At 52.5% G+C, this 14,218-nt stretch overlaps 1 protein-coding gene across 7 annotated transcripts in view; it reads left to right on the forward strand.

The window, feature by feature from the left end:
- The window catches only part of SHROOM3 (shroom family member 3), a 291,226-nt gene that overhangs the window by 270,583 nt on the left and 6,425 nt on the right, over positions 1–14,218 (forward strand). For all 7 annotated transcript variants that reach the window (XM_045079903.1, XM_045079909.1, XM_045079905.1 and 4 more), the window contains 3 exons: positions 1,920–2,807; positions 3,903–4,391; positions 6,987–7,137. In XM_045079903.1, the coding sequence (XP_044935838.1) occupies positions 1,920–2,807; positions 3,903–4,391; positions 6,987–7,137 (1,528 nt within the window). The remainder of the gene's footprint in view (positions 1–1,919; positions 2,808–3,902; positions 4,392–6,986; positions 7,138–14,218) is intronic.

The following is a 14,218-nucleotide window of genomic DNA, read 5'->3' on the forward strand; positions in this document are numbered from 1 at the left end:
CTAGCAGACTATGTGCTTTTCCTCCCAGAGCTGTGCCTCAAGTAAAGAAAGTTTTCAAGGCGAGACTCAGAACTTTGGTTAGTTTCAGTGCATTGCTTAAAAGCTAGAGACAAGGGAGAACGAACAGTGACCTAGAGCACTGCCGAACGAGAATCATCTGAAGTCAAAGGTGAAACTCAACCACAAAAATCAAATACCTTAATGACGGAAAGAACTTGAGTAGACAGTTCTCCGAGATAAAAACAGCAACAACAACAACAAAACCAACTAGCCAACAAACATATACATAACAGGTTAGTCAGTAAAACAGATTACACTTATTCCGTGTCCTATTAGAGGACGTTGAGTGTAAAAATCGCTTATATCCTTGTCTGAACAATTGGGCAGAGGTACGGCTCGTTCAACAGACATTTGCGGACAGGGTGCTTTGTATCAGGTCCCGAGGATTCCGCCATGAGTACGGGAGCAAAGCTCCCAGCACATCTCCTGCCTTTGGGTTTTCAGTTCACCCCTTTGGGAACGCGCCAGGAAGGACAGAGCAGCCGGTCTTAAATACTGAGAGGTTCTCGGTAAAGAAACCGCCTCTACATGAAAAGGCTACTTCAGGGGAAGGGCAGAGTCGCGTCTGAGAGAGACGGGCCCTTAACTGTCTGCAGTTGTGATACAGAAACAACATCACGAGAAGCTAATTTGGTTCTTTGCCATCTTTCCCTTCCATATGCCGCGTTCTCCCGGCCTGGCGCGCGGGCGGGTGTATGGCAGGCCTGTGCTGGGGCTCTGCCTGGGGACTGAGCCACAGCTCCCTGAGGACTTGGATCTGTAAGATGAAAAGTTCCATCTGCTCTCCAGATTCACGGGCATCCCGAGAGCTCCAAATGCGGGATTTTCAAACGAGGGTGGGTTTGCTGGAGATCGATTTTATTAACTCCTGCGCGGCAGCAGGCGGTGCTGCAGATTTCTGTTTTGTTTTCCCTTTAGAACATAATAACAAAAGTATTAGAAATTGTTGGGGTTGTCCTCAGAGCCGAGGTGGAGGACAGGTGTCTAAATCACCATGTGCCCTATTTGCGCATTGTGGTCGATCTCTCTCTACAGAGATCATGGCTTATTAGCTCGTTGGGTGAGACTCTCCCCCTCCTTCTTACTTTCCATTCTAAAAAATGAAAACGCTCGGAGATTAAAGGAAAATGGTAAATAAAACCTCCACGTTCGGCAGCCCACGCAGATGCTTTCCCAGCAGACCTCTCCCAGGGGCAGCCCACTGGGAGAGACTAAGGCAGCACTCTTTTTCCCAAAGGAGTCCTAAAAAGGCCTGAAGAAATGTACCTGTTTGCTTTTGTATCCTGAGGCCTGCCCTGCAAAGCCACCAGTTGCAGGATCTGTGTGCTGCGGGGGGTTGGGGGGGTGGGGAAGGGGGCAGTGAGAGAGCGAATAATGGGAAATGCCTTGTGGCCCCAAGTCGGCCATTTGACATTTTCCTGTAGGGGTTTATGCCTATCTGGCGTTTTTTTTTTAAAAAACTCCGTTCTTTGTACGAGCAGTCGGAGGGACAGTACGCAGCTTCTCTGGGCTCCTTTTCCCTAAACGCTTTCCCATCTCTGTCATGAACTCTGGGTTCAGTATTTGCCCCTTTCTTCTGAGCCGTAACCCTGGGTCTGTGTCCCACTCAGGAACCCTGGGTCTGTGTCCCGCTCCCTAACCCCAGTTCTGTATCCTGCTCCATAACCCTGGGTCTGTGTCCCGCTCCCTAACCCCAGTTCTGTATCCTGCTCCATAACCCTGGGTCTGTGTCCTGCTCCCTAACCCCAGGTCTATGTCCTGCTCCCCAACCCCTGCTCCCCAACCCTGGGTCTGTGTCCTGCTCCCTAACCCCAGGTCTGTATCCCACTCGGTAACCCCAGGTCTGTGTCCTTCTCCAGGTCGCTCGGTTGCTCCGAAAGAGGCGGGGAGGACATGCCGTTGCTCAGACTCCATCCTAGCCCTCGCTGGGGTGGTCCGGGCTACAAAGCTGTTGGCGGAGCCTCTGTTCCCAGCAAATGTCCCGGACCCCTGGACCCGCAGAGGCAGGCTAGCAGAACAACGCCTTGCCCGGGGCCGGTGCCCACAGGAGTGCCGGGGCATCTCACAGACCCCAGGGCCGCACCCCTGACCCCACTGGGCTCGGCTCTGCCGGCCCCTGTTCCCTTGAGCTCGCGGGCTGCGGCCGATGAGCCTGCTGGAAGGGACGGTCAGGCAGGGCCACAGCCTCTCCCGCCCCACACGCTGGCGGCGACCCACAGGAGCAATGGTCACAGCCCGGTGCAGCCTGCGCGTCCCAGAGGCCACGAGCCCGACAGCCCAGAGGAGGCGACCAGGAGGCGGGTCTCCCAGCCTCCGCGGCCCGCCCCGCCCCGCGTGAAGTGGGCCCCCGCGGCCCCGCAGGACGGCCTCCCCGAGGCCTCGCCGTCCCCCGAGTGTGCAAGCCCGCAGCGCCACAAAGCACAGCGGGCCCCTCCGAGCTCGGGCAGCGGCCCTGACGACACGCCGCTCGGAACCCCGAGCGCTCCGGGCAGGATCTCCCTCCGGATATCGGAGTCCGCCCTGCAGGCCTCCCCCCCACCGCGGGAGGACTACGATGACGACGTGTTTGTGAGGGACTCGGACCCCAGGGCCGCCTCCTGCCCCACGTTTGAGCTGCCCCCACCCCCGCCGCCTGCACGGAGCCAGGACACCCCAGCGGACGGCTTGGACGACTTTCCCCCACCTCCTCCCCAAGCTGTGTGCGCCGCGGCGCCGGGCAGTGAGGCTCCCACGGGGCCCCGTCCCAGGTAAGCGGGCGACTCCGTGCAGGGCGAGCCCCCGCGGAGGCCCGAAAGGGCGCATCTGGTAAGAGATGGTCACCCTGCAGCCTCCCCAGACCCTCCTCCCGCTGGCCACAGAAGCGGCCTGGTGTGGGGACCCTATAGACTCGAGTGATGAAACCGGCAGAACGGGGTCGTTCGTGTACTTTGGCTGGTCGCTGCCTTAGTAGCCAGTTCCCAGCACGGGGACCGCGGGGACGAGAGTGAGCCCCAGCGGCCGAGGGGCGGCGTTCAGTTTCCAAGGGCGTGATAAGTGCCAAGGGGGCGACATCTCTCTTCCCTGCTTGAGCTCCTGATCGGTTAAAGGGGCAGAGGAGGAAGACAGAGAAAACAGGAATGTCCCTTTTATTACTGATGGAGCCGACACTGGAAAATACGGCTTCTCTGTGGGTGTCCGTGGGCCTCCCCTCGTCGTCGACCTAAAACAGGCTCACCTGCCCCCCCTCAGCCGTGCTAGAAACAGGCGGGGGCCGTGTGTGAGAGGGAGAGAGGGAGGCGTAGAATAGCCTAGAGGCAGCCGCACTCCAGAGAAAAAGAGGTTGGGCTACAGCCAGGCTGTGCTCAGCTTTCTTTCCAGAGTCGCTCCATGTCCATTGGAGAGGACAAAGAACGGAGCTAAAGGTCAGTTATGTTCAGGGAAAATCTTGTGGAAGCCACAAGAAGGGGTGGTAGCTCTTCCAAACCAACGCTCCCTGGGACAGGCGATCTCCGAGCCCCAGAACACGTTGCCTCTAGGGCAGCTCCCTCTAGACACCCCAGGAGGATGTAGCACCACTGCCCTTTGTTCCCCGGGACCTTTCAGAAAGCTCTGGAATCTCACTGCAACATCCACCACAACTGAATTCCCACTAGGTCCCTCCCCCCTTGCAAAGTCACGCAGCTTCCCTGTGACCAGCGCTGGGCTGAGGGGGATGCCCTTTAGGACCCTACAGTTTGGGGGATGATAACCTCAGAGCATGACTACCTTGTCCTTCCATTCCTCATGTGAGAAGCAACAGCCCTGAGTCTTCCTGCCTCTCTGCTGACTCCTCTTCTACCTTCTCTTTGTAATATCCCCGGCAGCTCCAGCAAATTCGCCGAGGTGACCGTTGCCAAGGAAAGGTCCATTCCCAGTACAGTCCATTCGGCCGGCTGGCAGACACCGGCTTCCAGATCCCAAACTTCTGTCAAGGGTTCAGAGGCCAACGGGACCAACCCCCCTTCCAGCACGGGTGCTCTGCCCCAGCCTGATGGGGCTCTTGGCAAGCAGCCAAGCCCCGGGCAGCCAGCTCCCATCAACAACCCCGTCTGTGGCACTCAAGGTTTCGAAAACAATGTCAGTTCTGGCTCTCAGAAGTCCTCAGAAGACATCCGCACAGAGGCTCTGGCCAAGGAAATCGTCCACCAAGACAAATCCCTGGCAGACATTTTGGATCCAGACTCCAGAATGAAGACAACTATGGACCTAATGGAAGGTTTGTTTCCCCGAGATGTTAGCTTGCTGAAAGAGAACAGCACGAAGAGAAAGGCCACGCAGAGGACTGTCACCTGCGCGGGATACGAAAGCAAGAGGTAAGTCCCTGGGAATGCCTGCAGAGACTGAGTTTGAGACTCCTTCCACGGGGGTGGTGGTAAGTCTAGGACAACTTACGTGACCCTCCATCACAGCCTTTGAATGGCTCTGAGGAGTGGGGCGTGGGACAGACTGACCATGAGTCACCAGGCACCTGCCCTACAACAAAAACAGTAGTAGTGGTGGTGACGGCCCTTCGAACCATTCGTAGTGCTCAGTTCTTCGTGTGAATCATTGTGTTGGTGTTTCGTGTGAGCAGTTTCTGATTCAGTCTTCAACAAGAACCTCCTGACGTAGCTCCTAGTTTTATCTCCCTTTTACAAGTGAGGAAACTTGGAAGCACAGAGAAATGAAGACCGCGCCCCACCGAGGGCCTAGAGCACGTGAGTGGCGGCCTCTGGATTTGAACGAGGCACCATGACCGTGTCTGCCCTCTTAACGACTTTGCAGTGTCCCCAGCTTGGGGAACAAGCAACTGTCCGTTCTTGGTCAGGATCGTGGTAATCGAGAGCCCCACGGGGGTCTGTGCCGAGGGCAGGGGAAGGGGTGAGCACATCTGAGACCGCCTACAGGCGGAGGTGAGACAGACTGTGGGAAGGGTGCAGCTGGGACAAAGGGGCTCGTTCACGACCCCGACAGCCACCTTCCGAAAGCCTGGATGTTCGCTTCGTCCTGAAAACCCAGGAGGACCTGAGCGTGGGCGCGCTGTTACTGCTGGGTCCGGCCGGAGCCTCTGCTCCCGCCATTACTGCGGCGCGACGCGTCCCGGCGCCTCGTCACCGGGGTCTGCGTTTGTCATTCTTTTGATTACTCCTGGGTTATTGCAATATTTTCTTGCATATTTGATTTCCTTCAAGGCCAACTTGGGAAAGGTTTAAAGTGGTTTTTGTTTTCTTTTTAATCTTCAGTGTAAGCTATGCAGATTGAGGGACTGGAACTCCATAGTTAGTGGCTTCTAGACCAAATGAAAACAGCGTTTCATCTAAATTTGGTCTTGCCTTTCAGAAATTTCCAACTGGTCCTAACTAAATTACTAGCGAGAGTACTATGCTTTGACTTGCGGGAGGGGGAGGAAGAGTTAGGAGTCCTTACGAGCTCTCGGGTAGCTGGTTGGAGCCTCTCCTAGTCTGAGGCCTGAACTGTCCCTCTGTCCATCCGACGCTTCAGACTTGGCAGAGACTGACGGAGGTGAAGTGACTTCTCCCGGGTCATGTGTTCATCAAACGCTTACTGAGTACCTCCAACGTGCCAGCCAGTCCTCTGGGCTCCATGAGCGACCCAAGCAGGAGGCTCTGTGGGTGTGCCGGTCCCTTAACTATGCGCGTCTGTAGCAGATCAAGGTCAGGACCTGCCATCCGGTCTGTTCTCTGACCTCCTGCTGTAGAAAGGCCAAAGTAACTTACAGATACATCCTCAGCTGAGCATTTCCTAGCATCATCTCGAGAGCTCGTGTTCTCAATGTAGAAGTGAACAGAAAAGTCACCTAACTTGCAGCCCCGAGACCCGCGGGAGGAATTTCAAGAGGGTGGCCTGCGCCCTCTTCTGGTGGGAAGGACCATTGTCCTGCTGTGTGTGTGACTTGGCCAACAGCCTTTGGGAGGCTTGGTTAGTTAGTTCAATGCTCAAGAAGCCGATTTGTTATGCAATGAGTATATCTGGGTGGAAAAGTATACCTTTTCCAGTTCCAGAAGACCTTTTCCAGTTTTTTCAGTTAAGTGAATTAAATGTTGCTTAGAACATTTAACACGAAACCATATTGCTTAGAACAGTCCTAGCAAGCCGGAGACTAGTAAAAATGACTTGTTTTGGTGGGTCTTTATGCCACTGCAAAATGTAGGCCTAGATGTTAAGTCACCAGATTGACGTACCTCTCCAGGAGAACCGAACCCGCTCCCGTGGCATCATTTCCTCAGCTGGTAGCCCCTGACTCATACCCAGAGAGACCGCTTGGGTATAGTACAACACAGAACGCTGACTCGATACCGGGTTTCTCAATTCCTGGTTTGTTCTCCAAACTCTTGGCACCCCTGCTGTGTAACTAAGGAGTCAACTTCACGTCTCGTCCACACTGACCAGCAGGCTGTAGGTTTCCTGGGTGCATCCGGGATAGCGCGCTCACATGAGAAGGAAAAATGCTACGCGTCCAGGCAACAATTACGGCAGGGGTCGGGAAGATTCTGTGACCCTGGAAGGCCAAGACTGCAGTCTGAGAGGCGCAGCCCCTTGAAAATACCTCCACGTTCACTGCGTCACAGCTGCCCCGGGGCCCCCCTGAGAAACAGGGAGTCAGCATTGTTCTTACACTTTTCACAGAAGGAGAAGCGCACAGGCAGGCTACAGGACTCCCCCAGAGGCATCGGGGAGATGCGCAGGCCTGACTCCCAGTCCCCCCAGTATTGCCTTTGGCATTTTCCAGCGCACGTCTGCCTGGAATCAAGAGCCCTACGCATAGTACTCACTCATCAGTAAATATTTATTCATGTAATTTCTGGGAAGGGACTGAATAGAATTTTTCACACATTTCTGAAGGAGCAGCAGGTGGTCAAGCGAAGCTTCTGGAACGTGCTGTGTACTCTTTTGTTCTTACGATGCAGGGGTGAAGACAGGGAAGCGGTGGGCGTGTTGGTCAACTGCCCGGCCTACTACCGTGTGTCTGCCCCCAAAGCCGAGCTCCTGAACAAGATCAAGGCCATGCCGGCGGACGTGAGCGAGGAGGAGGAGCAGGTGGACGTCAATGAAAAGAAGGTAAAGAACGGGGGGCTGTGTTCTGATCTCCCCCCGAAGGTAGCCAGGGTCCTAGGAAGGTTCCTGGCCCCTTGGGGCAGGAGAGGAAGAAGGGCCTGTGCAGCAGCAGCCCCGCCCATGCTGTCACCAGACGCTCGACTTCATGGCATTTAGTGATTTCTCACAGCTTTCCTGTCACTCGCAATTTTTATAGATGACACAAGTGAGGGTCCCTTCCTAGAGGTTGCAGAGCTGAAACTGAACCCAGGTTCCCTGACTCTTAATCCAACACAGAGACCCAGTGCTCAGGGCTGCCCAGCGGTGCCCAGGGTCAGTGTCATTTTCATTTCATGTTTCATGGTCAGAAGGACCACGGAACCTGGAAAATGTAGAAACCTTAAGGGAAAAGACCAACTGTCCAAAGACGCTCGTGAGAAAAGGTGGTGTTAATCTCCGGGTCCCCCAGTGCTCTCCGCAGCGCCTGGTGAAGGGCTTGGAACACCCCTGGAAGTTAGCAGCCGGCAGGGAGAGCCCTGCAGAAGTTTCAAATGCAAAGCATTTTAAAAATGACTGTGATGCCGCCTGTCTTCCCGCACCCGCGGTGCTCTAAGCCCAGCTGTGCCTGCAGGGGAGCACGTTCTCGCCTCCCACGCTCCTGCCTGCAGCCCCACAGGGGCCGCCTGCCTCTGCACTTTCAGCCCTTCAGACCCGGCAGGCCTCGATCCCGAGAAAGGGCTCTTTGTTAAAGCACGTCCCTTGCTGCGCTTGGAATGTGAGTGGCTCTCCGTGGTACCAAGTCCAGGAGTAGCTTTCTTTTTTTTTTTAAGGTTTTATTTATTTATTTGACAAAGAGAGAGATCACAAGTAGGCAGAGAGGCAGGCAGAGAGAGAGGAGGAGGAAGCAGGCTCCCCGAGGAGCAGAGAGCACGATGTGGGGCTCAATCCAAGGACCCTGGGATCATGGCCTGAGCCGAAGGCAGAGGCTTTAACCCACTGAGCCACCCAGGCGCCCCAAGGAGCAGCTTTCTTACGTGATTCTGTTTCACTTACTCTCCAGGTCCCTAAGCTCTCCAGCTTCCACGTGGATTGAGACCGCAGGGTACAGACCCTGGGAGCAGGGAGTCGTGGGGCGGGCGGGGGGCGGGGGGGGGGATTAGGGATCTCAGAGCAGCCGCACTGCCCTCGCTCCTCCGGCTCCGGCTGATGCGGCCACCCCATCACCACGCTCTCCCAGCCCAAGGTTTTCCTGTGTAAACACCTGCTTCATGGCACACCTTCTGGCATGTCCCTTACTCCAGTGCCGCCAAAGGCCCCCATTTAATGGGCCCTCCAGTCAGGGGAAAAACCCGCCTGCTCTGGGCTGTCTGTATTTGTCCCATAGGGGGGCGCTATAAACACCATTACAGGTACCGGGGTGTCATGTGCCCTTTCACTGAATATTTGACAGGTTTGGGGGGTTTTATTTTTTGCAGGTAAACACATCCTATTTTACAGTAGCAGTGGGACAAATTACTCATTGCTTAAAAAAAAAAAAAACGCATTTTTATCACTTTATTATCAGCCTCTCACTCTGATTATTATGTGGCAAAAGTATTTTTAAACCGAAAATATTAGGGCACAGAGGATTAATACTCACAGGAGGTACAGGAGTTACCACGTACTAAGCACTTCTCGTTAGGCGTGGGCCCTGTTTTCATAGGGGCCACATCACCTTTATTTCCACAAAACTTCCTCACACCTGAATTGCCACTTTTTACACCCAAGTTATCAGAATGGGTCAGAAGGGGTCAGGGCAAGAGGAGAAGTCAAGACAAAGGGTCTGGCCTGGAAAAAGACCTGGAGAAACATAGGGAGGGCGTGTGTGCCACAGAAAGCTTTTGCTAGCAGTTTGATACTTTGGGATGTAAAACAAAAAGCCTCCGGCCTCACTTAGAAATTAGCAAAGTTAGAGGATCACACAGGAAGGTGATGGATCCCAGAAGGTCATGGAGGCCATGCGGGGCTCTGTGTGAAAGGCTGGAGAGTTTGGATCTTAAGGTGGACAGAAGACCCTGGGAGAGGTTTTGAATGAACTGCACGCTTATTCGTGTGTGGCAGGATTTTCACTGGTGTCATTTGCATTTACATATCTGATCTGGAAACAAAATAGATGTGTTTTAAGTGACGTGGCAGGCATCATCGAGTTGAAAATGCAGTTCCCTTCCTGATGCACATACAACAAACTTTTCTAAGGTTGATTTTAAAAAACGATGCTGGGTCAAGATTGTTCCAAGGTAGAGCACAGCCTTCCACTAACTTTTGTAAGGTAATACTTTGTTACCTGATATTTAAAGTTATTAATAACCTAAGCTCTATTTCTAGGCATGAAATTCACTAGGAGTCTGTGGAAACTAGAGTCCCAATTTAAAATTAATATTTTTAAAAATTAAATTAGCCTTTGAGCTCAATTCTATTTTAACGTGTTTTTATGTAAACATCATAGATGATGGATTATCACGTTCCCAGTAAATGTAAGCATTAAAGGATGAAACCCTTTCATTGTCTGAACATAACTAAAGATGGTCTAATAACTAGAAGTTTAAATCATCTGCCTAACCTTGCTGTATCTATTGGGCAAAAATCTGCTTCAACAGATCCCATGATTCTTTGTTCTGAAGGCCAGAAGTTTTGGCTTAGGGACTTAGCGGAATATTTCAAAAGGCAAGACGAATCTGTTGTTCCTCAGAACTGGCTTTCCCCAAGAGATCATCGGTGACCCAGATGGCTCTCAGCTGCACTTTTCTGCTGTTCTTCATTCCTCAAGTTCCAGATTCCTCTGTGGTCTTTCATCCCTTCAGCCTGGAAGAATTCAGCATTTCTTTTAAAATAGGTCCGCTGGTGACAGTTTCTCTTAGCTTTTCTTAGTCTTGGAATGTCTTTATTCCGCTGCCATTCCTGGAGGATATTCTCACTGGATATGGGATTCCGAGTTGACTGTTCTTCTTTTAGCAATTTAGAATTGTTGCTGCACTTTCTTACTCCCATGGTTTCTGATGAGAAATGCACAGTCATTTAAGTATTGTTTCTCCTATATGCCATGTGTTGTTTTTCTCTGGCTGCTTTAATTTTTTTTTTTCTGTATCTTTGGTTTTCAGGAGTTCGATTATGATCTGCATGGGCCTGATTTTCTTTGGTTTCTCCTATTTGGCATTTACTAACTTCTTGATTCTGTAAATTTATGTCTTTCACTAAATTCAGGAACTTTTCAGCCATCATTATGTCTTCAAATGTTTTTTATGTACTAATCTTTTTTCTCCTTTTGGGACTCGAGTACCACAAATATTAGACCTTTTGATACTGCCCCACGAATCCCTGAAGCTCTGTTCAGATTGGATAATTTCTATAGGTCTGTCTTCATTCTGCCAGTGATTTTCTTAATTTCAAATTAGGTTTTAGATCCCAAATTTCCAGTTACTTTTTTTGTTTTAGATTTTATTTATTTGAGAGGTCAAGAATAAGTTGGTAGAGGGGTCAGGTGGGGAATGGAGAGAGAGAATCAAAGCAGATTCTGTGCTGAGCAGAGCCTGACATGGGGCTCGATCTCATAACCCTGAGATCATGTCCTAAGCGGAAATCAAGAGTCAGATGCGTAACCGACTGAACCATCCAAGCATCCTCCATTCAGTTAGGTTTTTTGGTAGTGTCTATTTCTTTGCCAACAACTTCTGTCCTCATTTCAAGGGTGTTTACTTTTACTTTGGAGGAAGGTTTTAAAAGCTATTTTAAGGACTTTGGTAATCCCAGCACTGGGGCTAGCACCTGTTAATGGTCTTCCCCTGGGAATTGCTCACAGTTTTACTGTGTGTGTGTGTGTTTAAATTGGGAAATTTTGTATTCTGAACATTTGGGGTATTATGTTGTGAGATCCTGAGTTTTGTTAAAATCCTCCAAATGGATTTTTTGTTTTTATTTTAGCAGACAGACTATCCAGCTTCAGACTATAAGTTCTGCCCCAACTTTGGGTGCAGGCTCCAATATCACTTTCATTTTCAGAGCCTTTGCTGTGCTGTCCCAAGCATGCGCCATTCAGAGGTTAGCCTGGGACTTGGGTGGTTGCTTCTATCATATAGTTCAGTTCTCACGGCCTTTTCTGTGCTGGTTTCGGTCTGTCCTACACACATGCCACCTTGAGTCTGAGCGTAGGCAGTGTCAGTTCGTACACAGAATTTGGGGATCTTCTTTCTAACTCTCTCTTGTCTGGTATTTTCCCCCACATTCCCTGGCTCCCGGCAGCCCCTTTGCCTGGGCCTCTGGCTGGGGAGGTAAGTTCTTCTGATTATAGCCGCCTGTGCTGCTCTGCTGTTCTGCATGACTGGGACCCCCCTCCATAAAAGAAAGAAGAAACGGGGGATTCCCCTCACACTGTTCAGGCCAGTGCCTCGGAACAGAAAGAAGGTTTCCTTAGGGTTTTCAGTGCCTGAGCCATCACTGCAGCGTGCAGCTCAGGGAGTCTACTCTTGGGCACTAGGGCTAGGAGGAGAAAAAAAGGATGGTCCAAACAGGATTTTCCCCGCATTCTTGAGCTCACAGAGGCCCCTTTTCTGGTCTTCTTGTTTTAAAGGCAGGGCTTTCCTCAGAGTTCTGCTGCCGCACCCTGTGTGCAAGTCAGCCCTGGTCAGAGCAAGAGCATAAAGGGGGAGGCAGGAAACTAGGCCTGGTTCTGGGCCGTTCCTTCACCGTCGGCTCCCTGCCCCGGCACCCGGCCGCACTTCGCGTGACAGAGCCCCTTTCAGAGTCCCGGGGCTCAGTTGTGCCATCCGGGGAGGGAGGCTGTGGTGAGCTGTACCTTGACCTTGGCCAAGGTCACACATTTCTCGCTCCTCCCCCTCCCCAAGATGTTCCAGGAGGGAGACAGCTGGGGCAGACGGGCGGTTTAGAACCGTCCCTGGCAGCTGTGGAGGAAGACCGGAGGAAGAGGCGGTGGCTGGGAGGCCATTTCGGGAACGTGATGCTTCCTGTGTAACTGGGCCCCGGGAGAAACAGACGGAGGCGCGGGCAGCAGAGTGGACAGGACCGGGGACAGATGGGACACGGCGCGTAGTAGAGAAGAGGGTCAAGGCTGCCTCTCGAGCTCCGGGCCTGGGACTGGCCGTACTGAAACCGGGAAAACAGGGAGGGCCTTTAGGGAGGGACGATGGTGGGCTTAGTTGAATTTAAAGAGACTCAATACTGTTTCTTCTGTGTCAGAGATGCCGGACACCCAGAGCCAAGAGACCGTGCTAGGTGAGCAGGACAGCGTCCTGCCGACAGGCCCTGCTCCGAGGAAAGGAACGAGAAAGAGCCACTCTTGGCTGTGCCAGAGAACATTTGAAAGGGCAGTCGAGTCCCCAGGATCCTTCTGTTTTGCTCGGGTCACCCAGCAGGGAGTGGAGGTTTGATCCCAGTTCTGTCCCTGGGACAAAAATCACCCCTGACTTTTCTCTCTGGGATGAAATTCAGCTGAGAAAACAACCGTGTGCTACTGCCCAGATCCTCCCATTTAAAACCAACCCAAGAAACAACAACAAAGCCGACGGGTGAAATACCTTGGTCTTTCTCATTTTTACTAGGAGGAGCCTCAACTCCCCTCTGCCCCTAACCCTGGCGGCTGGGAGTCTGCAGTTACTCTTACTTGACGTGAAGACGGTCCACGGGCAGAGGCCAGCCACATTAGTAGTGACCTGACCGGCCACACTGTCAGCACAAAGCCCTGCGCAGGAGGCAAAAGGGGTTGTCGCGTAGGGCAGAAGGTGACCCCCGCAGGCGTCACGCTGCCGTGAGCGGCCTGTGCCGTTCGCACTGTTCCCGAATCAATGACAGCACAGAAAGTAATAACGTGAAAGTGTGTAACACTTGTATATGTCCCAGAATGCTTGTGCAAGCTTTATTGTATTTGAGCTTCCTAACTTTTCTAGAAACTATTTTAAGGCAGTGACGAAAAGCCTGACCCCTGGAGCCAGACGACCTGAGTCCGGCAATAACCTCTGTCCACCTGACTTTCCTCATTAATAGAACCAGGATGAGGAAGGTCCCTCTCTCATCGGGCCACCGTGAGTTCTCAAATAGTGGGACACGTATATGGTGCCTGGCTCCGAAAAGAAGCTTAACGTTCCAACATTATTAGCTCTGGGCAGGTGGTGTTATCCCCGGGCTCTGAGTGAGAAAGCAGAGGCGCAAAGGCTCGGGTGGCTTACCCGCTGCTGAGTTCTCCATCAGAGCCTCGGCTCCTGCAGCAGGGAAGCGGCGGGGAAGGGGCCCAGCAGGGTTGCTGCAGGCAGATGGTGAGGTGGGAGGGAGGGTCTGTTAGCGCTGGAGCCTTATCAATAGCATCTCACCCAGGGGGACCTACCGGTTTACACCCGTTGCGGAGGTAAAGGAATAAATTTCAGTGATTCTGCAAATTAAGTAGCTCCATACGAGTATGTTGCTAAAACAGACCCCTCCAGAAAGACCTCTATTGTCTCTCCCACAGTGAATTCTGCAGATAGAAGTTGCTAGAGTTTCTTTGGTTGCTTTTTTTATTTTTTGAAGAGGGCTGCCCGGCAGAGAAACGGTGGCTGAGTACAGCCAACTTTCCCCTTGTTGCCTTCAGTTACTCACATCCCTTTTAACTGCATTTTTTAAAGCCAAATTTCCAAAATGTAAAGGCTAATTAGAAAGATAAATAAAATGCCATCCAACTATGCACCGTTTGGGCCAGGGCCAGGCGTGACTGGTGTGACTGCTCAGTAACTGTACACCCCAGCCTGGCCGTATGTGCTAATACGTCGCATTACAGCCCAGCGAAGAGCCTTCAGAAATCAGAATGCCATGAAGGGGGACCTGGTTCGTCCCGCAGGATCCTCCCTGTGTCATCCGCAGACACTCGCGTCCCCTTCCGTTCCTGCTCAAGCCACCAAGCCCCCGCGTACACGTCAGTTGCCATAGCGGGGCTTGTGGCTCTGGCCAGCGTTGGTGTCTTTGAGACCAAAACAGGGTGTAGCGCAGAGGACAGACAGAGGATTAGATGGCTGAGCCTGACCCCTGCCTGCTGCTCGCTGTGTCGCGTTCTTGGGGGGTGAGCCCCAGGCCACACTCGCTTGAG

The sequence above is a fragment of the Mustela putorius genome, unplaced genomic scaffold (assembly GCF_011764305.1).
Source record: "Mustela putorius furo isolate JIRA1106 unplaced genomic scaffold, ASM1176430v1.1 tig00000430_pilon_pilon_pilon, whole genome shotgun sequence".
Classification (NCBI taxonomy): domain Eukaryota; kingdom Metazoa; phylum Chordata; class Mammalia; order Carnivora; family Mustelidae; genus Mustela; species Mustela putorius.